This window comes from Panthera pardus, unplaced genomic scaffold (assembly GCF_024362965.1).
Source record: "Panthera pardus isolate Hobbes unplaced genomic scaffold, ASM2436296v1 HiC_scaffold_22, whole genome shotgun sequence".
In the NCBI taxonomy this organism is placed as follows: domain Eukaryota; kingdom Metazoa; phylum Chordata; class Mammalia; order Carnivora; family Felidae; genus Panthera; species Panthera pardus.
The window spans coordinates 3,939,099-3,966,048 of NW_026526788.1; the positions used below are offsets into that span (position 1 = coordinate 3,939,099).

Consider the following 26,950-nt stretch of genomic DNA (forward strand, 5'->3'; position numbering starts at 1 on the left):
TCCCCCCCCCCCCCCACACACACACATACACTTCCCGCCTGGCAGGAACGCTCAGTACGGCAGGTTTGCCCCTGAACCGTCATACGGATGGTTATTTACCCTGGGTGCACAGAGTGCCAAGGGCCCAGCTGTCCTGTTGGAAAGAGGGAAACTGAATTTGCCAGAATCCCAGAACCACACCCACAGACGGCATCTTAAACAGATTGAGCGGTGGGAGAAAAGTCTGTTACTGTGCATTTTTATGAGGGAAGCTTGATTAGACCTTAGTGACCTAAGTAAACCTGGTTACAACTTCTGAAGGAGCCAGCCTCCTTGCCCTTGGCAGTGTGGCCTGGGGGCTCCAGGAGGCCCACAACCCCACCACTGCCGCGGCCCCACGGCCCCGCGGAGGGGGTTCCTGCCGACCGTGGACCCAGGGGTGGGAAGGGCACCTTCCCGTGGCGTGGCCCCCGTCAGCCCGCTGCAGACAAGTCCCCCAACCAGAGAGGGGCAGGCCGTGACTCCCGTGCTTTTTAGGGCAGGAGAATGTGTGAACACCCAGAAGGAGTTCGGGAGACCTGCACTGTGACACCCAAGTGCGCCCTGTGCCTCCCGTCCTCGCCTCCCGACCGCTGGGTGGGGAGTGTCCGTTCACTCACTTTCTCGCTTACGAAGCGCGAGTGTTCGCCTCACGTCCGCTCGCCTGGAGCTCTGGGTAAGGAGCCGTTTGCTTAGGGGGAGTCCCTCAACCTCTCGTTTCCTAGCATTTAAATACGTGCGCAGAAGGCCACACCACGGCAGCTTTCAGATTGAATCCGGCGGAAGGAACGGACCGTAGTCTGACGCCGGTGTTGATGTGTGTTCTTCCCCCTCCCTCGGGCCAGACTGGCGTGAAAAGGGAATGAAGGAGAACGTGTTCCTGCTCTGGGGGGGAAGTGGACCCGCTCGCATCCCGGGTTCGGGGCTAAGGAGAGCAGTTCAGCCCAGCTCCGGTGTCTCGCAGGCTCCGTACTGCCTGCCGTGTGTCATCACCTGTGGGACGTGTGCCGTGCGACTCGTCTGCCTCCGCGCACGGCCAGAACACCTCCTGTCTGGGGCCCCCGTGGACGAGGCGATGGCAGACGCGGGGGCCCGCACCCCGACCCTGGCCCGCCGGCCGAGCCCCTTACCCGTGTGGCCTGGCTGGCGGCCCGGGCCGAGGGGCCCATGACGATGTTGACGCTGCTGGACGACTGGGTGTCGCTGGTGTTGCCCCCCTCCGCGGCAGAGAGTCCAGAAATGACCAGAGCGCTCGAGAAGCTCCTCTTGCCGAAGAGGAAGCTCAGGGTGGAGCTGGTGGACGAGCCCAGACTGGACCTGATCAGCGCCTCGGCCCGCTCGCGGACGCTCAGGTGGCCCGTGGTGGTGACCGGTGGGGGCTGCGAGTGCAGGGACGCGGCCGAGGTGTGCAGGGACAGCCGGCTGCCCGAGAGCCTCTGGGCCAGCTCGTGGACCGACGTGGACGTCTGCAGGAAGGCCGGGTGGCTCTCTAGGATAGGGCCCGATGAGCTCAGCACGGGCGGCCTTTGGCTCAACGCCTCGTGTGCTTGGACAGACTGGCTCCGGCCTTTCCTCCCGCCTGTAAAAGAAAGCGGAACCGGCTGCCACAGCAAGTGCTTACCAACGTCAAGGTCTGTGCGGCGGGACGGGCCGCTGGGCCCCGGGTTGGTCCACTGTTGCCAAGGCCGGGACGGCCCCTCCCGGGACCCTGAGGACATGGCTTGAGCCAAGAGCCCCCGGCAGCCCCCGGGCGAGTGGAAGTGTTGCCACGGGGAGCGGGGGTCAGGGTGATCGACGCGAGTCCTGCGTTTCCGGAAGCTCCAGACCCAGGCACCCTGGGATGTGTCACTTGACAGTGTAACTTGACCCTAGCAAGCAAATCCAATTTGGTTCCTGCGTCAGGACCTTGGTTCCTATGCTCATCTGATAAGCAGCGATAAAGGCTTGTGTCATTTTTAGTTGCCTCAAAAGGTACGTGGGGAATGGTTGAGCCACCTGCCTCGGCCTTCGTTTTCTACAAAAGTTTTCCCCTAAAATCAAGGTCATTAAGAAGCAGCCCTCACAGGTGTGACTGGCCAGGCCCAGGCCCGCATTGACATGCGCGTGGCCCCCAACTCCCTCGTGCCGGCCACGCCTGGGCTCAGGGCTCCTGCTGAGGCTTGCGGACACAAGGCCATTCTCGACAGAAGGGTTCCGACTGCCCCAAAGGCTTGGTCCTGCCCACGTCTCTGGGAGAAGGGAGCGACCGCTGGCAGTTTTATAGGGAAGCGGGGGGAGGAAGGCGTGTGCTCGCCAGGATGCTGAGTCGCTTAAGCAACAATTTCTAGGCTCTAATTCTGAACTATCATTTTGAAGGGAGCAGATAGTGACCTCACACACGGTTCTACCAACTGCCTTATCGACATGTCTCCCGAAGCCGCGACAATGTAGGCATTCAGTCGGTAAAAACAGAGGGGCTGAAGGGGTGGCCCCCTGAGGACCGTCCCGTGCATTTTCTCATGTTCCACCTCACCCCAAATGTCCAAGTTAGTAATTGTGCATCTGGCGATTCTAAAATTCTTACGTATGTGTATAGGAGGCCCCGAGAAGAGACATGTCCTTGAGAGAGAGTGCCTTAGGGACCATATTAATACAGAGATTCCAGGGGTCCCCTCCAGCCCCGCCTCCACTCTGCCTCTTTTTGGCTGCAAGGGCCCTCTGCCTCATGTGGATCCAGTGCAGTGTAGACAGCAGGATGGGGGGGAGGGGTGCCCGTCTCCACAGGTGTCCCCACCTGGTCGCTCCTGCCCACCTGCTGGAGGGACCCACCCACGGTGCCGCTCAGAGTCCCACAGGACTGGGTGGAGCGTGGGCAGCCCCTGGCCTGGCGCTCTCAACCCGGGGCCGGCGCCCATCTGATCCACCCACACCGAAGAGCTAAGTTACCCTCTCGGAGGGAAAAACGGGGAGAAAAGGGACCCTGACGAATGCGAATTAGCAGAGACGGTGATTTGGTAGTCTGTTCAGTCTGACAGGGCCAAACATCTGTTTGTGATTTATACCGTAATGCTGATTGCTGTCCAAAAATACCCTACATTCATCCGCAAGTCAGTGATTTTGATGGCTGGGTAGCGGACCACCCGTGCTCGGTGGGGGAACTCGTCAGCGGGCCCCAGAAACAAAGGGACGAAGACCCATCTGTCCGTCCAAGAGGAATGGTCTGTGTTCTGTGTAAGATAACGTGCCTCCCCGCATCTCATCGCTTCACTCTTGTTGCCTTTTGTGGTTGTTATTGCTGCTCTTAATTTTTTTTTTTAATTAATTCTGCAAGTGGAACAAGTAAGCAAATCGTGCTAAATTCATCTGTGCTGCTCAGGGTAATTATTTTCCAATTCTACTTACTTTGCCAGTTCTCCATTATCAAATGAGGAGCGTTTGTAGGGCAAACCTCCTTAGAACCCGGGTTGAAATACCATAGAAATTACCCTCCTTGGTTCATCACGTTGGCACCATTCCTCCATCCTTGATGGTTATGTGACAGGTTCTGGGATGCCTCCTATTAGAGAGCATAGCCTTCCTGTCCAGTCTGGGATTCAGATTAGTTATGAACTCCTAACTGCCGTCCCACAAGCAGGCCACCAGCCTCCACCACAGCGACCAGTCCCCTTCTGGCTGGGACGTCTACTTCTTGGCGTGGCAAGAAGACTGCAGGCCGTCAGGCCGTGATCGAGACCGTATAGTGAGTGCGGGGCACATGGGGGGCAGGGGGGCAGCAGACGTAGTGTGGCGGGCTGGGGACAGGGGTCAGTCCTCCGGGAGTCTGGCAAGGACCGGGATTGGGACACGCGTGTGAGAACCGAGAGGCAGGGCCCAGGGGAAGGAGCCGCTGGGTCCCCGGTTACGGGAATCGAGCCTTGGGCACCGTAAAACAAGATCCCTGTCCTTAGAATTTGGTTCACATTCACCCTTCCGACCGTTCCATCACTGCCACTTGGCTAAGCTGCTCTGTCGTGCCCTTCCAGGGAGTCAGGCCCTCCACCTCGACCCCCGGGGCCTCCCTCCGCACGGCGCTCAGCCCACGGGTGGTAACTGCTCTACGGTGTGCACGGCACTGGCCGCCATCCTCCCCGCCCCCCTGAAGGGACAACGGCTGCGCTGTTCCCACAGGCTCAGCACACAGCATGCTGACTGGCAGTAAGGGACGGCAGGGACCCTCCCGTAGGACTGACCTCAGACTGAGACCCTAGAGTGTCGTAAATCCCTGATGAGGAACAGAGTTGGCCCCAGAAAGTTTCGAGTGGGGACACGGCTTCTTGACCTCGGCCATTAGAACCATTGGAGAAGCTTAGAGAATACTTTGCCCTAGAGGCTGAGACCCCCGGATGTGCCCCTGCAGGCAGGCCAGGCCCTCACCGCGAGCTGGAGGGTGGCCTCTGGGGTGGGGCACTGGGGCAGGGACTTTCCGAGCCAAGGACAGAGATCTGGGCATGGAAATCCCCTCCCCTTGACCGGAGGACAGCCTTTAACGTCCGCTGGCTGGGCAGGCTCCCTTTCTGGGAGCCCTGGTCTCCACTCGTGTGGGCACAGGAGTTTGATTCGCCTGGGGGGAGACGGGGAGGCCAGAGAGGGCTGTGGCTGTGATGAAACCCAGGGTCTCCGAGGCAGGACAGTGGGGCGGGGTGGGGGGCGCCGGCCTGCCGGAAGGGCAGGCAGGTGGCTTCGTCAGGGCACCACCGGCTGCAGCAGGTCCGGGCTCCCCAGGGCAGGGCCGGCCGGCCAGCTGGGGCGGCCCCTTCCCACCAGGGGCTCCCTCTCGGGGCCTTCTGTCCCTGGGACCCCAGGGGCCGGTATACACGGGGCCTCGGGAATGGAGAACGTTCCCTGACCCGGCCCGAGTCAGAAACCCTCCCCGAGTGCCCGTGCCGTCCGCACCCGCCAAGGAGCGGGTGGGCGTAAGGGGTCCCGGTCTTTGGAGGGCCAGCTGGGTGTGGCTGTCCTGTCATCCCGCGGACACCTGTGGGCACTGCTGTTCATCGGGTGCCAAGGGTCCGCGGCACGGAGCCTCAGGAAGCCCTCACCTCCCTGGTCCTCCGAGGCCTGGGGCTCCAGCACGCCGCTTACGAGGTGGGGCGTGTTTCTACCTGCCGAGGGACGGGGAGATCAGAGACGACGGTCCCGTCCTTGTACTTCACACAGAGGGTGAGCAGGTGCAGAGAATGTCAGCACAAGATGGCAGATGTCCCTGTATGGCTTCAACCACAGTAGTAGTAAAAACAAGGTGACGTTTACCTTTTCCAGGGGGCAGGAGGGAGAGGCGTCTGTGTCCTGAGTGTGGGGGAGGCAACCTGTCCCTCTCGTGTACCCACTTTGGGCCTCTCTAGATTTCTCTCAGGGGCCCTGCACGCCAGCCTGCCTCCAGATTATTCCCCTGCTGTGCTGAGGAGCTCCTGGGGGTCCCAGATGCTACTTTCAAGGACACCGTCTCACACGCCGCATCCCTTCGAGTGCAGTTGTGGCTTCCATCCCCACCCTGTGACACCCCCCTCCCAGAATGGACGCTTTGCTCACGCCACCGCCTGTGAAGCTCCCAGGTGAGCATTAGGAAGAGAGGACTCACCCCGGGAGCCCTCACACGAGGCAGAACCCTGGGCAGCTGCCAAGGGGAGGGTGGGGACGCTGGGCAGTTTCTGCATCAGCCAGAGCTTGGAGGGGGGCGAGGGCCGGAGGGGTGGCCCCTGCCATCTCCTGTCTGGGACTCACGACCCCCAGCTTCCCTCAGCTCCCGGGCCCCCTTGGGGACGCTAACCCGAATGGTTGGAGGAGGTAACCTCTCTGCAGAACTCGAGCTCTTCGGTGAACCAGCTGGGGCTCCTACTGCCTCCCAAGAGACACCCCGGATGCTCTAGGGGTGGGCGGTAGCCCGCAGGGGACCCAGGGGGTGGTCCTCGGCTGCCCTCTGGGGTCCCCCTTCTTCCCAGGACTGTGCCAGTTTGGTGTGGGCAGGGCCCTGTCCCCAAGGCGTCACCAGGAGAGTGTCCACCAGGAGAGGTTTCCCGGAGAACTTTCTGAAGGTGCAGAGCCGGGCCCTGGTGGGATTCTGGCAGGGGGCTTGGGGCACCCGGGACAAGCCAGCAGGGTGAGCGGCTCTTGGCACCAGTGCTCGTGGCCGTGACGGACAGACGCCGGCTACCGCTGAGGTCCCACTTGGGAATATGACCCAGTGTCTGGCCCTAAAGGGAGGCCTCGGTGCGAATGGCCGAACTCAGCTTTCAGAGCTTGGGGGCAACCATCCGCTCGTTCAACCAGTGACCGCTGAGCACAGGGCCACCACAGACCTGAGCGGCCACCTAGCCTGGCACTTTAGAGGGGCCTCACCCAGGCGCTCCTGCGGCCACACCTCCCCCCACAGGGCCAGGAAACCAGGGACAGGCCGAGCCCCCACACGCTCCTGCGGGGCCCTGTGCTGGGCGCCTGGTACTCGGGAGTCTCCACCCAGACCCAGAGCCTGCTCAGACCACAGCCCCAGGCGTCCTGCTTCCCGGGCTGGATGGTGGGCCTTCCTGCCGCTGTCGGCAGGGTACAGATGGGGTACAGACGCGCAGACTAGGAGGCCTACACACATGCACGAGGGCCCCTCGCTGGGGGAGATGGGGCGGGGGCCATCTGTCCGTCCCCTGCAGAAGTTAGGGCCGGCCACACCCAGCACCCACTGCGCTGTGCTGTCGCAGGCCGGGGACAGTGGACGGCTCCCGGTCCCTGACGCGGTGGTGGCAGGGCAGAGTGGGGGCGGTGCTGTGTGACCGGCCTGCTGGGGCCTCTCCGGCAGGCCGCATTCGATGAGAGGCTGGGCGAGTGAGCGGGGGACCCGCGACGTGGGGAGAAGCATGTTGGAGCCGGAAGAAGCAGGAGCGCAGAGGCCCTGAAGGGGAGCCTGCGTGACGAGGGTCAGCGAGGAGGCCCGGGGACCAGGGCAACGTGAGCCGGCCAGAGGGCAGAAAGTAGGTATCGGGGAGATGGTCCGTCACGGGGAGCCATGCAGGCCAGGCGAGGGCAGAAGCGTGCCCCCCAGATCCACACACTCAAGTCCTAACGCCTAGCACCTCAGAATGTGACCTTACTTGGGAATAGGGCGGTTACAGGTGTAATTTGTCCCATGAGGTCATACCGGGGGGCCTTCCGCCCGCGGGACTGGCGTCCTCAAAGAGAGGGGGGATTCGGACGCAGACCCGGGAGGTGTCCCGGGGAGAGCACCACGTGCAGACGGAGGCAGAGAGAGGGGGTGATGTGTCTACAAGGTAAGGAACGCCAAAGCCAGCCAGCAGACCCCAGAAGCTGGGAGAGGCCTGGCGTACATCCTCCCACAGCCCTCGGGAGGAAGCAGACCTCCCGGCACCTTGATCGCCTTGATCACCGGCTTCCAGCATCCCGAACTGGGACACAACCGTTTCTGTGGGGCAAGCCATTTCGTGCGTGGTACTTTGTGACAGCTGCCCTGGCAAAGGGCTCCAGCTTTGCCGCTGGTGGGAAGGGAGGCCGTGACACCGAGATTCAGCCGAAGAATGCCTTGACCCGCCTTAAGTTCAAAGGACACCGCTCTGGCTGCCAGGAGTCATCAGGGCTGCGGGAAGGGCCAAAGAGAGCAAGAGAGAAGTGCCTCCTGTGTGTGAGGTGGGGAGGAGAGGGGAGGGGAGGGGAGGGGCGGGCTGGCCCATCCTCCCCGCTCTGGGTCCTCTGACCCCCTGCAGCGGGGCAGTGACTCCTCCTCTGCAGGCATGTCAGCACGGGATCCCCCCTGTGCCCCCACCCCCAAGTGGGGACATAAAGGAAGCCCGGCTGGCTGCTTGGGGAGGAACGGAGTGTCAGCTTTGCCTGCTCGTGGGTCACAAGAGAGACCAGGTGTGAGAGGAGACTCGCCAGCCAGGGGACAGGACAAACTCAGGGCAGGGACGCGGCCAGCAGCACAGATGGAGGGCTGGGGCAGGTGCAGGGCGGCGGCCCCATCGGCTCGTGCCCGGGCTTGGGGACGAGGGTGGCACTTGATGAGGTGACACAGCACCCCAGGGCCAGAGGGCAGGGACCGTGCCCGGTGGTTAGAATGGCGGCTTCTGGGTCTGAGTCCCAGCTGCGTGACTCTGGGCAGTGATGTGACTTCATGCCCCATCCCCTCAGCTGCAAGGTGAGTATGGGGAGGGGCTCTCTCTTTGGGTCATGGTGACACTAGTGAATTTGCACTTGGAAAGCACACAGGTGAGGGTCGGGCACAACGATTGTTATTAAGATCTGTCACCGCAGCAGGGATGTCCTGATACACCCGGGGCGGGCGGCTTCAAAGCCGCTGGGGCCTGGCGGTGGGCCCCCTCAGGCCCCTGAACAGGAGGACCGCTGGTCTGGGAGCCTGAGGCAGCCTCGGGGGGCAGGGGGGGGGCGGGGTGGGGGGCTGACAGTCATGAGGGCTGGGAGCCCAGGCACCTTGGAGAGCATGGAAAGCCAGGAGTGACCTTGGCAGGAGCAGTTTTGAGAAGCAATAAGGAAAACAACAGCTGGTTTGGCCTCTGGAAGATCCTGCTGTAGTATCTGCCCCCAAAGTCTGTATTTGCTCCCAGGTGCTGGCCTCTGGCTGTAAATGGGAAGAACATTCACGACCCACGGCATCTGGGCTGTGAGGAGAGGGAGGAACTCTAGCCTCTGCCGGGCCCAGCACAGCGGGCACCCTTTTACTCCTTACGAAGAGGAGGAGTCTCACTGGGTCCGAGGCTCATCCAGCACACCCGGCCTTCCTCCCGCCAGATCCCCCGGCCCCAGACTTTCTCCGCTGCAGACGAGCCACCTGGACAAACACGCAGCCTCTTCTCCATGTGGAAGCCACCTTGCACGTTCCCATCTGGAAAATCACTTCGGTGATCTTGAACCTTAACATTCCTCATTCAGTAACAACAAGGGTCAACCAAGCAGTAAGAAAGTCCCAGCCTGAGAGCGAGCCACACACTGAGGCCTCGGGCCGGGCAGGGGCACCGCTCACTCCGCGTTCAGGGAGGATGGCTTCAGTCAAGGGGCAGGGGGTTCTGTCCCCTCTGACAGCTAACGCCAGCCACTCTGCCTATCCACCCATCTCCCTCTCTCTCCCCATCTTCATCCTTCCCATCTTCTAGCTTTCCATCTCTCAGGCTTATCCATCTGTCATCTATCAGTCATCTCTCCCCTCGCCCCTCCCTGTGTATGTGTATTTTTTTTTAAGTTTATTTTGAGAAAGAGAGAGAGCGCACAAACAGGGGAGGGGCAGAGAGAGAGAGGGTGAGAGAGAATCCCAAGCAGGCGCCTAACCATCAGTGCAGGGCCCAAAGTGGGGCTTGAACTCACGAACCCTGAGATCATGATCTGAGCTGAAATCAAGAGCTGGACGCTTAACTGACTGAGACACTCAGGTGTCCCTCCCTATATGTATTATACTATTTTCTTTCTTTCTTTCTTTCTTTCTTTCTTTCTTTCTTTCTTTCTTTCTCTTTCCTTCCTTCCTTCTTTCTTTTTCTTTCTCTTTCTTTCTTTCTTTCTTTCTCCTTCATTCCTTCCTATCATCTATCTTTCTATCATCTGTCTATCTACCTACCGCTTGCCTGTGTTTATGTAAACCCTCACTGTTTCGGTCAAATCCTCAGCCTTGCTTGGGGCACTTCCAGGAGGCAGGGACCGTCCCTGGCTAACTCCCTCCGTACAGAGCTGGCCTGTGGGACACACACAGAGAGGTGTTTAGCGAAGGCTTCTGGATGGTAAGGAAGCGCCAAGGCCAAAAGGTGAAACAGCTTAACAGGTTGCGAAGGGCAAAGCCGAGCACCCATGTGTGGGCAGGAGCTAGGACGCAGCAGCTGCCCGTCCTGAAGCCACCTGGCGTGTCCTCTCGAGCCCTCGGTGCCGCCTCTCCTACCCTGTCCCCAGGGGAGCGGGCTTCAGAACCTCATCCACCTGGGTGAGCCTCACTAGGTGGGCACCAGTTTCAAAGCGATTCTAAACTTTAAACTCTCCCCAGGCATGGACCAGTGCACCTCATCCATCAGGTCTGCCGGCACCCTTTTCCGCCTCGTTTCTTGTCCTCTGAAATGGCAGGTGTACGTGGCAGGGGGGTGGAGGCAGGAACCAGAGAGAAGCAGGAAAGGGGGGGGCAGGAGGCCTGTCTGTGCACCCCACAGATGCAGAGAGGAATGAGGGTCCACTCCCGGAAGGAGGCACGTGCCAGCCTGGACCGGTAGCTACAGCACAGCCACACACAGTAGGCACACGATCCGATGGCCACCAAGTGAGTAAGAGGGGTGACAGATGGACAGACAGACAGATGGCTGGCTAAGGTAACAGGATATGGATAAAGGATAAAAGTTGAGTTCTAATAGGGGCGTCTGGGTGGCTCCGTCGGTTAAGCATCCAACTCTCGATTTCGGCTCAGGTCATGATCTCACGGTTTGTGAGTTCGAGCCCCTTGTTGGGCTCTTGCTGACAGTGCGAAACCTGTTTGGGATTCCCTCCCTCCCTCTCTCTCTGCCCCTCCCCAACTTGTGTGCTCTCTCAAAATAAATAAATGAACTTAAAAAAAAAAAAAAGCTGAGTCTACCAGAGGTTTTCCTGAGTAGAACCTTCAAGAGTCAGTAAATTTAGGGCATCCTGTGGCCCAATCCTGGTTTTTTCTTTTTGTAAGAAGGAGTTCTCCGAGGCTAGAATGACAGCATAACCCGTGGTGTCAGTCACGGGGACCAGAGGAGCCTTGATCAGTAACCGTGAGGCCCGCTGCACCCACCTGTCCTCTGTGTCCCTTCGTGTGGTGACCAGTGGTGGGTCCCATCTTTTCTGGGCTGCTCCGTGCTGCTCTCCTGGCTCTCGCCGCCCGGAGCGTGGCCGCCTCCCGCGGACGGGGCAGCCCTCCCATCCACGTCTTCGATGTTGCCTGTACCATGCTGGCCGGTGTTACAGCCCTTCCGCATCCTGTCGGGGGAGAGGGACTTCAAGGGCCCTCACCAGACATTTCTACCCGCCCCGCCCCCCCCACCAGTGCCCCACCACACCCCTGTGGAAATCAGGATTAAAAAAGACCACACTCTACAGGTGAGCAGCACACTTGGGATGCAGGGGGGCGGGGGAGGGGTCTGCTCCCCAGATGCCAGTGCCTGAGAAATGAATGACACATCGGGATCCACATGCTGCAGCCTTGACCTTCTGAAAGAACCCTGGGCTTCGAGGCCTGAGATCTGGAGCTCTGCCATACTTGGGCCAAACCGCCTAGAATTCATCCCAGCTAACCAGAGACATTATCCCAAGCAGAAAGGCTTATTGGTTGGAAGCCGTGTGCTGGGGGAGTTCAGGCCCCGGCCCCGTAACAGATGTACAACAGCTACTCCTGCAGACCCATAACCCGTGCCACTCTGCGCGAGCGCCGTGCACGAACTCTGTGCGTGAGTGCTGTGCCCGAACGTTGTTTACGAACGCTGTGTACAAATGCTCTGCGTGATCGCCGTGCACAAACGCTGCGCGCGAACGCCGTGCGTGAACCCTGTGCATGAACACGGTTTATGAACGCTGTGATGAATGCCCTGCACAAACGCTGTGCGTGAACGCCGTGCACGAACGCCAGCCAGACCTCAGCCTCAGCAAGTGCGAGGGACACAGATTCTCATCTGCGTGAGGTTTCCCTGATTCGTCATCCGAGACTGCTCAGGGAAACAAATGATCTGTTAGGCCACACGGGAATAGCGGTTTTAATCACACAACAGTGAAACTCTAACCAGAAGTAGGGGAGCTCTCCCCGCCCCCCCCCCCCCCCCCACGTCTGGATGAAGGCCTTGGTGGTAAAGACCTACCTTAACCACTTGGTTCGGAACCACGTCCTGATGCCGTCCAAAGTGACGGGGCCTCTCCAGACGCTCTGCAGCTGCCTGTGGGTCCCTAGATAGGACGTGGTTAGTGGGGAGACGTACATGGGGTACCCCAGGGGCTGGTCACAGGAGGAGTTAATCAAGTTTCGGAGGACCTGCTTGTTGTTCTGGATGCTTCCGCGCTCCGGGTTGCGGTTGCGAAGGAATATGAGCTCTTGCTGCTGCCCGGCCCAGAGGCCGCGGACACATTCTTTGTTAACCTGCAGGCGGGGGAAGGAACGGAGAGAAAAGCAGATGGTGGCATGTGTTTTCAGTCTGTTGATTTTAACCTACGGAGAGCGACCAGGGCTATGGGTCTGAGTATCTGTGACCACAGGACTTTGGCCTAAAGGTGTTTTCGCAGTCAAGCCGGAGCCGCGGACAGTCCTGTAAGATGGGTATGATGCCACTTTCATGGGGAAACAGGGCGAATAAGAAAGCTGTTGCTTTGGTCCAGTGGTTCGAAGCTATACGAAGAAAAGAAACACTGGTAAGAAAGCCCCCAGGTCCAGGGATAGGTTATTACAGAAAGTTCTGGAACTTTGGCGAACTAGAAAAGTGTTTAAAAACAAGGCAGATCCTGACCCTCATCTACATGTGTGTCTACCAGGACTCCTCGCCAAAGCCCTTGTGGACACGCTGGTTCTCACAGGCTCGAGGGACCCTGGCCCCTTTGCCCACCTCCGCTCCTCCGAGACTGTGTCCCTGAGACGTGAACCCTGGTGCCAGCCGGGAGGTAGGGCCACTGTACCTTGATCACCTTGAAGCTCAGGAAGGTCCTGTGGAGCATGATGACCTTGTACTCGTCAGTGCCCTCGTCCACCACGTGACGCAGGGTGAGCAGCTCCTCCTTGTTGGACAGCACGGCGCCCCTCCAGGCCGGGTCGCCCTCGTGGCAGATCACGACTTTCTTCTCGAAGGACTGGATGGCCTCATAGAGGACCCCTGGGTCTTCATATTCATCGGGGCAAGTGAACTGGTCCTGGGGGGGAAAGAGGTCCATGTGCAGGCTCGGGGAAGACCAGCGAGCTGATCCGTGGGTGAGTGACCACATGGCGACTCGGCCGGTGACCCGAAGGGCCAAGTCCACTCTGCGTGGACTCTCTTCCCACACTCCTTCCGAATCCCGACGGGGTAGAGGACACGTCCTCGTCCCATTGTCCTAACCGCTGGAAGGTGCCTAGGGAAACAGCTTTCAGCCTTGGTTTCTCTGCCTTTGCAATACGGTTTGGGTACTTCTGAGATGTCATTTTCGGTGGCCAGCTCCCCTTCTCGGTCCTAGTGGGACATCACCGCCCCCAGCAGCTCTTGCAGACCAATCACCACCACTGAGGTCAAGAATATCTGGACGGCCTCGATGCTTAGTTACACGCCCGCTCACAAACGTCATGCCAAGAAAAGGGACCATGTTTTTGAAAAAGGCTTTTTCCCCCATCATGTTTCAGGCTTATCCTTTTATAAAAAATGGATTGTCGTTTTGGTTTTTACCTGGTGAAGCTTCAGGGACATCCTGATGGCCGGGGCGACAACTTTATGCAGAAGGTCCATGTCGGCAAATACCCACTCGTCTCGCGCTGTTATTCTAAAGTCACCTTTGAAGAGGGTGTGAAGGCCATACAGGAAAGAGTCCAGGCTGAAAAGCAAAGTCCAAATTACTGTTTGTTCCCACTGAACAGTGTTCAGAAACCTGTCGCTTTGAGCAAGGTCCGAGCCTCCCATCTGTCACGCCAAGAAGGACCTTCCGGCCTTTAAAAGCCTGAGCAGCCCAGAGTGTACCACTGCCCGGCCAGAGCCTGCGCCCAGACCCGCACCCCCACCCCGACAACCGGGGTCGTGGTCAGCCTCAGTAGCCGTGGGAGCCACCCCAAGCCACTCGTGCTTGATGTCTGAGTGTGACGGTGGAGGCCGTGGTCACCGCGAGCCCCCACATGCAGGTGCTCTATTCCAGGAGGCCCAGCAGTGACCTTCTCGGGGGGTGACTGACAGGGCCACCTGGGGACCATTCTCCTTTGAGACCTTTCTCAAGGTCTCCTCCAGGTGAGGTCACTCATAATAAAAACTGGATTCTACCACAGGATGCAGAGAAAACAACGACACCCGTCGTTATCCCGAATCGGTCATTTGGATTGTCTGAGCACTTCCGTTCCCCAGGCACGCCCTTTTGTGAATGGCTGCTAGAAATGGAATACGGGGGAGGGTTAGAATGAACGGCCAAAGGGTTTTTCAGGATTATCCAGGTTTTCACGTTTCTGAGCTTTTCCTGCTCTGCTTCCATTTCCTGCACATAATTGAGCATTGCCTGGACCCAGAACACATGGCTTGCCCAAGGGAAATCTTTCATGGTCTGGGTCCTTTACGTCTTGGATGAACGTCAGGAACCCGGGTTTGGGAGAGGCGACGGATCCCACATAATGGGGACAGGAAGAGGTGTTCTTCCTCTCTCCTTTATTTCCACTCATATCCTCCCTCACAGCCACCCCGAACGACCCTGGCCTCTCACATCCCCGAGAGGTAGTTACGAGGCAAGTACAAGAAACAGCAGTCCTGATAGGGCTGAACTGGGACAGAATGAGCAGGAGAATGTGTGAGAAGGAAAATCTCTGAGGATGGCCGCTCATAAGGATTTAATGAGTTGGCTCACTGAGCAAGACTTTTGATTCAACGCAGCACATTAGACCTGCACGTCAGGGAAATAGTTCCACTGATTGCTATTTTAGCATTTCGTTGCAAAATGTACCGCTCGCATTAATTTCCTTCTGGAACCCTCTTGAGAGGGACGCCGTGGCTTCGAGTCAGAGCAGACTGTGGGAAACGGAAGCAGCCAGGGTCTAGGCAGGTGGGGGCTTGGGGTGCTGTGGCTTGGAGGAGCCCAGAACCTTCCAGAAAGAGTTCCAGGAGGCAAGCCTTCCCGAAAGGCTCTCCCTTCACAGAACAAAGACTTCCCGGGGCTGTGGGCTCAGTGACCACCTGGGAGGCACCGGACGGGGGAGGCATAGGACAGCAGGGCCGAGCACAAGTTTTACAATGACGAGTACTCTCTGCTGTCAGCTGAAAACCACCGAAAATGCCCCCGTCACCAGATGAGAGCTAAGCCCTGCAAAGGAACAGCTAGATGGCAGAACACGGGTGGGTTTTATCCCGGAAAGGCTGCCTACACACTCAGGAAGAGAAAACACTCCTCCAGACGCAGGCATGGGGGTGGCGGCAAAGGAAGATTACGGGGCTCGCCCAGACACCCAGAGCAGCGTCTGCAGAGAAAAGAGCAGAGGAAGGAGTTCAAGGCGCCAGCATCTTGTTTCCCGGAGCATGTACATGGCAGCCACAGGCTGCTTACTTATCAGGACGGAAAGCGGGAAGGCCCCCAACAACAGATGCTTTACTCGTCATTTCTCTTTTTGGAGAAAAATGACACTGTGGCACGTCAGGCTGTTCTTTTCCAGTGATTCTCAATGCAGAAGGCAAAGCCTGAACCGGCATTTCCCCGGATTGGGGGGTATTATCCCTCGCACCTTAAAGGTAAAGGCATCCTAAAAGAAAGGTGTTTCATTACCTGCCTTTTATCCTCCAGAGAATGAAGGGGAGGGAGGCAGAGGGATGTACGAGCCGAGCCGGGGGAGGGCTTTCGGGGGAGGGGGCAGAGAGCTCGAGGTCTCCAGGAGGCCTGCAGCATGTTTCTGATTTGGACCGTCATAGGGCTTTGTCTTTTTCAGATTCCGCTGAGAGATGACGAGCCCCACCCCGCCCCCCTCCCGCCAGGCCAACAGCTGGAGTAGACAGTCAGTCAAGGTTGACCTTCATGGGGATAAACAGCCACCCTCACCCCCATCCTCCTGTGGTCCTCCCCCCCCCCCACCCCACCTGGGATCATCCTGTCCTGTCACAGAATCTGTTGGCCAGGCAATCGCCAGCGTGGGGGTTGCTGTGTCCAGCTGTGTGGGGTGAGGCCGGGGACAGGTCAGAACAGGTTCCAGAAGAAACCTGACTCGTGTATGGCCGTGTGTTAAAGACGCGCGCCCACACGCACACAACCAAGGCCGTGGTGCCAACACAAAGCACCAGCTTCCGTGGCCCTAAAGACTTGCTAAAATCTCAATAGAAACCCCACTAGAAAATTATTATTCCTTCTCACGATGGCGAGTAGCTGGTACCTGAGCGCATCTTCTTTTTAATGGAAAAGACCTGTATATGTGGCTGAGGTTGTAACACCATACCTCTCGACCCGAGAGCAAACGTCTGGTCCTGCCCCTGTACCTGACTCCATCAGAGGGGCCGGGTCTGCACCGCTTCCCGCTTGGCCCTGAGCCACTTCTCCGGCAGGGCTCGATCCCCGCTCCGCAGGGCGGGCACTAGAGTAACGAGCTCACCGTCTTCACTACGTGTGCATTCATGCACGTGTGTGTGCCAACGTGCGCGTATGTCCCAGCCTCTGCCTCACAGGGACTCTGCCATCCCAGCAGACGCCGGCGACCGCAAGGCTGGGTCTCCGTGATCTCCCGCTCGTCCAAACTCCTGTTGTCCTCGCTGCTGATACTCTACCTCACGCCGGGCCCAAGGCTTACGCTTTAAGTGGTCCGGCCCATTTCAGCATCCTCCGCCATCGCCTTACAAGGACAATTTGAGGATGGCCAGTTGAAGCAAAGGCTGTTTGTTTGCACCGTCTTGGAACTCAGCTTTCTTTATTCACAGAGGCATCCTCTTGGCTCTGCTCTAGCCCGAGGTTCCTTTATCCTCCCAAGCCCCACTTTTGCTCACACTGACCGGACCAGCCCCGCTCTCACCTGCACCCTCGCTCACTGGTTCTCAACTGCCGGCAATCTGGGCCCCTGGGGGACATCTGGAGACGTCCTCGTGTGTTACAACCGGGTCGGGGGTGCTGGCGTGCTGTGGTGTCTCGTGGGAAGAAGTCAGGCAGGTTCACGGCCACGAGGCACGGGCTGGTCCCCACAACAAGGAACCACGCGGCCCAGACGCTCACAGTACCTCTGCTGAGCCAAGAAGGCTGCTCTTTTGGGGAAACAGAGGACCGCTGGAGTTCGCGGATTTTCAGTTTGGGACAATGGGGTCATTATCTGGGATCCAGCCTTGATGCATTTTAGCACTCGGAGACGGCTTTAAAGCTGGGGTCGTTTCTGCAGGACTCACAGAGGGCTCCCCAGAACAACGACTGATTTGTTCACTTGAGCCCATTTCCAAACAGGCCCCTGCACTATGTGTTTACAGATCAGCACGGCGAAGAGCCTTCTGGTACCTTCGCCATAAACGGAGAGCTTGGAGAACATATGCGAACAATTAAGTTTGATTTGCAGGCTGGGCTTCCGATGCTTGCTGATTAGTCACGGGGCTGCGGAAGGAGCCCCGCCTGTTTGCCTCGGTCGGTATTCCAGACCCAGAGAGCACGTCCACACGGAGAGCAAAGCACACCTTACGGGCGCTTTCCTCCCTCCGTGCTATTCGGCCACACGCACTGGCATCACGGCTGATTCCATCACCCCTGGCCACGTTCTCCTGCTAAAGATCCCCCGTCCCCACCCCCGACAAGAACAAACAAACATGGTCCAGTTGCCCAGTGAGACAGAAAGATGGGGACGATTTCCATTTTTCTGCTGGTTTGTGGATTACTAAGCGCTTTTCATCCCATCATCTCGTCTCATTTTCGTGGATGCCTGCACAATTTCGATTATTATAACCCTCTTCTGTAAGAGGAAACAGGCCAGCAAGGATGAGAAAGAGGCAGGCGGGAACAAATGTTCAACATCTCATCGCGCTGAGGACGCGTGGGAGCAAAGCCGCGGCTCCCCTCCAGCTGCCCACCTGGCCAGAAACCCAGACTTGCTTTGAGAGTGTGTAACTGGAAGATGTGTGTTCGAATGAACTAACCTCTGTACTCCCCCCACACCTCGCCATCCTGAGGTCAGTCACCAGCCATTTTCAAAAGTTTAAATTGGCATATACATTCAGCACACGCCCCGCATCGATGGCGTATTTATAATTCCTTCATGGATTCTTTACCCAGGAAGCTAGTCTACCGGCTCTGGAATCAAACCAACCCGTGGTTTGGATCCCAGCTACCTCCCACCTAGTAAAGAGCGCTCTGAAAGAAAGCAGTGGTGTCCCTCAGGTAGGGCCAACGTGCTTTACTTGGTTTTAGAGTTCAGGTACCGCACAGGGGCGCCTGGGTGGCTCAGTCGGTTGGGTGTCCGACTTCGGCCCAGGTCATGATCTCCTGGCTGAGAGTTCGAGCCCCGCATCAGGCTCTGTGCTGACAGCTCAGAGCCTGGAGCCTGCTTCAGATTCTGTGTCTCCCTCTCTCTCTCTTCCCCTCGTCTCTCTGTCTCCCAAGAAATAAATAAATACTTAATCAAAAAAAAAGTTAGAGTTCAGGTACTGCACAGAGGGGCGGCATATGGCCCAGAAGGGCTGGAGGGATGCCTAAGCTTCAATTTTGGCTCTGATACTTGTTGTTATTGGCAAGTCCCTTGTCCTCATTATCGTCTCTTTCGTTCTGTGTTTATCCTTAGGATCAAGCTTGTCCAGGTATATGTGGGGGCCGGGTGGGGGCTTGCTAGGATCTCTTCACATGGGGGACTGGGTGCACAAGTGTGGTTTGAGGACAGTGGACATGTGTCAGTGGGGGGAGGGGACAAATACATCCCAGTGCCCCGCATTCATCTGTCCTCTGGGACCCATGCCTGAGTCCTGAACGAAACAGAGGACATGTCCAAGAGCGCGGGGTGGGGGTGGGGGCGCACTGAGCGCAAGGTGGCGGCAAATCCCACAGGAAAGGGCCCTGGGCCAGCAGGACGGGGCAGGGGGTGGCGCAGAGGGAGGCGCAACCCTGAGCGCCGACCACAGTGAGCTTCGGGGGCCGTGAGTCCCATCGGCAGCTCTCCACAACACAGGCCTGCGGAGGAAAAGCCGTCAGTCAACAAAGGGAGCTTAGGGAGGAGGGAAAGGTGGGTGCCATGGGGTAGCCCAGCTGCCCCGGGGAAACATCCACACGGATGGGGGCGACCTGAGGAATTCTTGCAGAGGGGACAGAATTAGCGGTGGCAGAGAGCAGTGTCAGCAGCAGGAGTCTGGAGACTGGGCAAGACTCCACCGTGGTCAATCACCACGCCGGTCACTTCTCCGCGCGTTGGTTTTTCCAGCTGTAAAATGGGGCCAATAACCGTACTGCCTCATCCTCCGTCAAGCCTTTTTACTTGACATAAACTCGCATCAAGTACTGAGCACCGCCCCCAGTACACACAGAGCAAGCACATTGTAAATGTTCACTGCTGCCATTATCCTCATTTCAGCATAAGCTTCAGATATAAACAGAAGGATGTTCACACCGCAGAATCCCGCCTAATAACTGGAGAGCAAGTGTGCGGCCTCCAGTGTTGCTGTTTCAAATAAATTCCAAACAAATTGTGGAATAGTAATTCCCAAGCGAGAAATAATTCAAAGGCAAGCTTTGACGAGAAGCTTTTCAAAAACACATTTGACTTCATGACGTTTGAACACCCAATAGTTCTGTGCTCCCTCCAGCCTCCCTATCGATGGGGTCAACTGTCATTATCCCGTGCCAGTGTTTCCCAAGCCTGGCCCCGAGGACCCGAGGAGTCAGCCACAGGGCAGCTGTTCAAAATCCACCAGACATGTCCTGACCCAGTTCCTGGAGATCCTCAGTGGGTGGTTTGTGATGGGACCTGGGGTCTATGTTCTATGTTCTGATCGATCTGCCCAAGTAATCTTGAGATTTGGGGCTCAGGGGACCAGAGAATCTGGGTGTCTCCTTAAGAAGTCCAGCCATCAGAGAAGCTACGAAGCTGACCACAGAGTGGAACCCTCTGTGGGTTCCATACACGAGGCCAGGGCAGAAGACCTCCCCAAGCAGTATTACAGTTTAAGGTCCCAGGAATGCTTGCTTCTTTTTCTGGGCTATGAATTCTTTCGTATGCTTCAAACTTACACGTTTTCTACGGGCTCCAAGATTCTGATTTCAGCTGGATGACCTGATTTTAATGGCCTCCTGCACAGGGCTTGACATAGCGCACCTACGGCTGGCTTATTTGCCTACTGGTTTTCATGACTACACTGATCTTGGGGTTCTCTATCCTCTTGGAACCCTAGTCTGCTCCCAAGAGCCAGTACAACTTCTTCCTCAGGCAAACACAGTGCTGCTATAAAATGTCACCATCTTTTCGCCTTTATCTCTATAAACGGAGCACCTGCCAGGCTCCACTTGCTGCCTTCCATGTACTTGAAGACCCTCGTCAAGCTATCTCTTAGCTTGGGGCCAGGGAAACTATTTTGACCTCCTGTGAAGGCATCCTTTGATGTATGTGTGCCTTTCTGCAGTGGGAGACCCAGTTCTTCAAAGAAGATAGGTCTCAAACACCAAATCTCAAAAAATTACCAGGGTTTACTTGGAACCTCCACACTAAGCCATTCTATCTCCAAAACACATCAACATTTTAAGACATTGTATTTTTTGTGGTCTTTGCTCGCTTGTATTCAGCTCCTCATTTAAGGTTTTGCCAGGCCCCAGCCCCCACCCCAATGTGCAAAGGCTTGCTGCTGGCCTCTTTCTCCTGCCCCGACCCCTCCCATTCCACAGCCTCCTCCAGGAAGCCCTCCAGTCTTCCCTTCCAGGCTCTGGAAGAGCAGGGGCAAGCCTACCCCACTAAGGTCCAGCAATAAAGTGCCTGATGTAGAATGAGGGGACAGAACCCAGGCAACACAGCTCCTAGCCCCCTAGAGCCCTCCCAGACCCAGCTGAGGGGAGGCCCTTGGACGACTCCAACAGCTGCAAATGGGCTACATGAAACCCCAGTTTGGCTGGGATTCCCCCTTCTCAGCCCCAAAGTCTCCTCCAATAGGTAGAAAGCCTCACTGCTGGATGGCAGTGAGAAAAGGGGGCCTGGCTCTTTAAGAGCCAAACTAATGGCAGCTGAGTGGAGGGACTAAGAAAACAGCTGAAGGTTTATCCCTTTCCTGTTAGATTTCCCCCAAACTCTGTGGGAGTTTGCGCAAAAATACCCTTAAGTTTCCAGAAGGAGGTGAGGAAGGGAACTCCAGGCCCCCAGGGATCTGAGCCCCCCAGTAAAGGGTGGTGATTGGAGGGGTCCAGTCTCAGGGAGGCCAGACCCAAGAAGGTCAATGGGGAAAGGGGGAGGGGGTCTCAGACTCCACGTTAAACCTGACACAGGCAGAAGGGCGACCAGAGAGGGGGCAAGGGTTTTGTCCAGAGTCACTCAGGGCACAGCCAAGGCCCGGATGCTGCCTCCCACTTCTAGGATCCCCACACCCACCCCGGATGGCTGGGCCTGGCCTCCAGACAGCCCCACTCCATGGAGCTTCTCTTCTCCCAGGCATCATTCTCAATTTAGTCATTCTCCCTAACTTTGCATGTATATATTTTTATTTCTCGAGGACTGTCCATCAGAGCTGTGTCATTGTTGTAAAGTCAAAAATATGGCCCCACTAAATCTATCAAATAAAGTAGAGCTTGTGACTTATGCTAGGCTGCTGTATAAGACCCATCTGGGGTGTCAGGGTTCAAAAATCATCTGTTAGCTCTTTAACATTAAATATGTGAGAATGACCTGTGCATAAAGTACACCTAAGGGAATATCCTGATTTTAAAATTATGCAAGAGGGGCCCCCGGATGGCTCAGTGGGTTAAGTGTCCGACTTCGGCTCAGGTCATGATCTTGCGGCTTGTGGGTTCGAGCCCCGCGTCAGGCTCTGTGCTGACAGCTTGGGGCCTGGAGCCTGCTTCGGATTCTGCGTCTCCCTCTCTCTCTGTCCCTCCTCCACTCATGTTCTCTGTCTCTCTCAAAACAAATACATTTTAAAAATATTTTTAAAAATCATGCAAGAGTATATTGTGTGCATGCTCAGACGCACACGTGAAGGTCATGGGCCACTCATACTTTGAACATACATGTAACCATATAGTAAATAAAATACTAGCAAGTTGAACCCATAATTGTATAAAAAGAATAATATATCATGACCAAATAGAGGTTATCCTAGAATTTGCAGGCTATTTCAGCATGAAGACCTCTATGAATGTAACTCATTACATTAATAGTTTCAAGGAGAAGAAGATCATCTGATGCCTGACCCCACATTTTAAAATAATTCAGCATCCTTTCCTGATAAAAGCTTTATCTAGCAATCTAGGAAGAGGAGGAAACTCCCTGGCTTGATAAAATGGTCGGTTGGAAGCCTGCAACAAACCTTACTTTTTAATGCTGAAATATTACTCTCGTTCCCTGAAACATCTGGATTAAGGCAAGGATGCTTTTGCGGGCAGAACAACGGGCCCCCGAAGGTGTCCATATCCTACCACCTGCAACACGTGAATATGTTACCTTAAACACTGGAAGGCAATTTTGCAGATGTGATTAAATTAAGAATTTTGAGAAGGGGAGATTATCCTGGACTATCTGGGTGAGCCCAATGTACTCACAGGGATCCTTGTGAGTGAAAGGAGGAAGCAGGAGAAGTAGAGTTGGAGTCAGAGAGAGATTGAAAGATGCTGCACTCCCAGCTGGAAAGATGGAGGAAGGGCAGCCTCTAGAATAGGCAATGGATTCTCCCCTCAGAGCCTCCGGAAGGAACACAGCCCTGCAGACATCCTGACTGTAGCCGAGCGAACGCCATTTTGGACTTTTGATCTCCAAAACCGTAGGGTAATTATTAACTTCTGTTGCTTTAACCCACCAAGTTGGTGGTAACTCGTTATAGCAGTAATAGGAAACTAACACAGATGCCCACTTGAACACTGCCCTGGGGGGATCACAGACAATGTAATAAGAAAAAGAATTGAGGATAAATATTGGGGGGTGGGGGGAATGCCAGAATTGCCATTATTTGCAGATATGTCTTTCCACCAGAAAATCAAAGAGAATTAATTGGAATATTATGTTTATAATAGAGTTCAGTAAAGGCACCCAAAATAAGATCAAATTTTAAAAAATCACTGGGGCGCCTGGATGGCTCAGTCAGTTAAGCACCCGACTTCAGCTCAGGTCATGATCTCACGGTTCGTGAGTTTGAGCCCTGCATCAGGCTCTGTGCTGTCAGCTCAGAACCTGGAGCCTGCTTCAGATTCTGTGTCTCCCTCTCTCTCTGGCCCTCCCTCGTTCACACTGTCTTTCTTAAAAAATAAACATTAAAATTTTTTTTAAATAAAAAAGATAAATCACTTTCCTGTATATCAGCAGTGACCAATTAAAAATGTGACAGGAAAGATTCTATTCCTAATCACAATAAAACTATAAAATATCCAGAAATAATGCATCCAGAGATTATAAATCTCAAAGAAAAAGAAAATTTTTCCAAAAGACATTTAAAAAACTGAATGATCACAAAGATACACCTTGTTACTGACTGCTGTTTATTTTCTTTCTCAATCTGTAAATTCCAGACAATATCCATCAAAATTCCAGCAGAGGTTATTATAAAATGTAATTCTGAATTTCACCTGAGGAGAACATGAGCGAGAATAGCATCCACCACAAAACAGCAAGAAAAAAGTAAAAACAGGAGGACTAGGCTTATCAGATATCAAAACTTCGTATCACTCTAGTAAACCAAACGGTTTTGTTATTAGAGAGACTGATCACTTTATTTATTTTTTTTAATTTTTTTTTTAACGTTTATTTATTTTTGAGACAGAGAGAGACAGAGAATGAATGGGGGAGGGTCAGAGAGAGGGAGACACAGAATCTGAAACAGGCTCCGGGCTCTGAGCTGTCAGCACAGGGGCCCGATGCAGGGCTCGAACTCACGGACCGCGAGATCGTGACCTGAACCAAAGTCGGCGCTCAACCGACTGAGCCACCCAGGCGCCCCGAGACTGATCACTTTAAACAGAAGTGTAAATCCAGAAGCATACCACCTACGACTGGGAATGTAGAACGTAGCATACGGCAAAAGTGGTATTTTAAGTTAGTGGTGTTTTTAACCAAGTGACCAAATCACTAATGAGAAACTACTTAGCAAATGGTATTGGACTATCAGCTATCCATTTGGGGGAAGAAAATGGATCCCTGTCTCTCATCACGTATGAAAATGTATGTGAATTTGTTGTGAGCCAGTAGTCGAGGGGGCTCATTCTCCAACACATACTACTACTTGTTGGCCCAGGCCATTCCCCAGGGCTGTGTTTTCAGCGAGCATCCTTGAGGGATGAAATGACAACTTTTTCCGCTAAGAAAAGGCTGGTTCCCTAAGCTCAATGAACATCTCTGGTCAGGGAAAACAGGATCTGCATCACCCCTGTGGGCCTTGGGGGCAAGGGGAACTGAAAGTAACACACTAATGCTCATGCTGCCACTGCGCTATGAGAAGCAAAGTCCTTTGTCTCTGACCCAGGAGTCTCGTATCCTCTGACAGAATCCATAAAAATGTAACAAGGTAGGAAGAGTAAAATCAAATCCTAAGACTTGACAGGATGCAAAAACTCAATGGAAAGAAGTAAAAATATACAAGTATCAGAGGAAAATGGAGGATACTATTTTTATATCCTGGAAATAAAAAAAAAAAACAATTTTAAGAAAGACACGAAATCCAGAAATTATAAATTAAAATGTTTAAAAAGTGTGCCGTAGGTAAAAATAAGTCAAGTGCACCTTGATAGAAAATATTTTTAACATATATAAATATCTTTTTAAAGTTTTTTTAAAAGTTTATTTATTTTGAGAGAGAGAGAGAGGGAGAGAGAGATAATCTCAAGCAGGCCCTGCACTGTCAGCATGGAGCCTGATGCAGGGTTTGATCCCATGAACTGTGAGATCATGACCTGAGCTGAAATCAAGAGTCAGATGCTTAACCGACTGAGCCACCCAGGCACCCCTTAAAGTTTTTTTTTAATGTTTATTTATTTATTTGTTTTCAGAGAGTGCGCACATGTGTGTGAGCAGGAGGAGAGGCAGAGAGAGAGAGAGAGAGAGAGAGGGAGAGAGAGAGAATCCCAAGCAGGCTCTATGTGCCCGATGCCAGGGCTCGAGCTCATGAACCATGAGACCATGACCTGAGCTGAAGCCAAGAGTTGGATGCTTAACCGACTGAGCTACCCAGGTGCCCCAATAAATATTAATATCTTAATATGAGAATACCTTCTAAATATCATTAAGAGCCTAATAAAAATGGGTAAAGCATATACATGGGCAGTGGGAAATTGACAGAAAAAAAAAATACGTCACCAATAAATATGTAAAATGATCCTTACCCTCACTATGAATAATGGAAATGCAAATTAAAATGAGAATGAGATAATTTTTCACCCAGGAGACCAGAAAAATTAAAGATTGAATATCCGGCATTAGTGAGGATATGGCCAAGCGCTCTTGGCTGGATTACAAACTGGGGCAGCATTACTGGACAGCAATTTGACTCTATCTATAAAAAATTACACTTAAACATTTTTCTTGAGCTGTGGAATCTTTTTTTTTTTTTTTGCAAGAAAAACCATTTACTGGATTCTAGCATATACAGTGTAGAGCACAGCTGTTCGGCTGAGGTAGAGGTGGGGGCCCTGCCACGGTCCAGCCTCCCCTCATACTGCGTCCCTCCCCACTCCCCATGACACACCCAATGAAGTCAGAACTTCACGGCCATCAGGCCCCCAAAGCCGTTGGCCCAGGGCAGAGTGTCAGTTGCCTTTAGTCATCAGAGATGGCATTGGAAGTATGCTGCAGGATTTGGCTGTGGTAGGGGACCTCTTAGTAAAAGGAACTGGTCCCAGATAATCCAATCTTCCCCCAGAGTACCGAGAATATGGTTCCCAGATTTATCTCATCACTATAAGCAGAGCTGATGCGGGAGTAGGAGAAATTGTTTGAAACAAAGAAAATCCCATCAAAACCGGGTTTAAAACAAGCAGCTGGTGAGCCTGGTGCTTTAATCAAGGAAGAAATAAATAAAGCAGACCAAGCAAGAAACACCTGGATGGGGAATATCTGAACAAGTCACACAAAGAGCAAGATGGAAGAAGTCTTTGAAAGTAGCTTAGGGAGGAACTAAAAGAATAAATCCTTGAGGCATTTTATTTGCAGTTTGCAAAGAAAATTCGGAATTTATTATTATTATTTTTTTAAACCGACTTCAAATGGGTCAAACAGAAGATCAGCTGCCTGGAGGCTATGACTGTCTGAAGACGCATTTTGTGATTCCAGAATCTTCTGAAGCCCTTCCCCAACCGCACTCTCTATTTAGCGAAGAGCCCCTTGCAGCAGCCACATCATCCTGTTTTACGAAGCCCACACACAAGCTTTCTGCTAGGCTTTCAATCATCAAATTTGGCCCCAGACGACCCCAGAGGAAACTGTCGGGGTCTACAGCATGAGGCTGAGTCAGGCGAGAGAAGCCAGTCAGCTCCTCTCCAGGGTATTCCCTATAACAAGTTCTAACTCCACATCAAAATGGTCAGTTAGCATTTCTCACCTGTGAAGAACATCGTAAAATTCAGAGATGTGGGAGTTGTGAGAATAGCTCTACCTCGGTGTTTACCTTTTCCTGTGCGTGACTCAAGGCTGCTGCGTCCAGAGAGAAATGAGGAGACGTGCCCACCATACCACTTCACCCCTCACCAAGTCACACACCGAAACTGATGACACCCTTCCAGAACTTTCCACTGGTAAGGGCTCACAGCCGTCCCCTGCAGAAGGGCATTCGGGAACCGTCAGCAAGTCCCCCTCGACTTACTTAGTGCGGAGGCTGTGAAGGCTGTTAAACCAATACATGAGTGGCTTTTGCCATTCAGAAGCTTGGAATCCAGTCTACACTCGCTCCAGCTGAATACCAAAAGAACCCTTTTGGGTTCCAATTATATATATATATATATATATATATATGTTGTATGTCAATTATAGGTCAATTTTTAAAAATTTTTTCACATTTATTTTTGAGAAACAGAGTGAGACAAAGCGTGAGCAGGGGAGGGGCAGAGAGAGAAGGAGACACAGAATCTGAAGCAGGCTCCGGACTCTGAGCAAACGGTTAGCACAGAGCCTGATGCGGGGCTCAAACCCACGAACTGTGGGATCACGACCTGAGCTGAAGTC

General features: G+C 54.4%; 1 protein-coding gene across 4 annotated transcripts in view; it reads right to left on the reverse strand.

The window, feature by feature from the left end:
* Positions 1-26,950, reverse strand: part of PCNX2 (pecanex 2) — a 299,669-nt gene that overhangs the window by 1,236 nt on the left and 271,483 nt on the right. For all 4 annotated transcript variants that reach the window (XM_019418990.2, XM_019418991.2, XM_019418992.2 and 1 more), the window contains exons 29-33: positions 13,377-13,521; positions 12,640-12,870; positions 11,835-12,109; positions 10,778-10,962; positions 1,149-1,597 (exon numbers count right to left, since the gene is read on the reverse strand). In XM_019418990.2, coding sequence (XP_019274535.2) covers positions 1,149-1,597; positions 10,778-10,962; positions 11,835-12,109; positions 12,640-12,870; positions 13,377-13,521 — 1,285 coding nt within the window. The remainder of the gene's footprint in view (positions 1-1,148; positions 1,598-10,777; positions 10,963-11,834; positions 12,110-12,639; positions 12,871-13,376; positions 13,522-26,950) is intronic.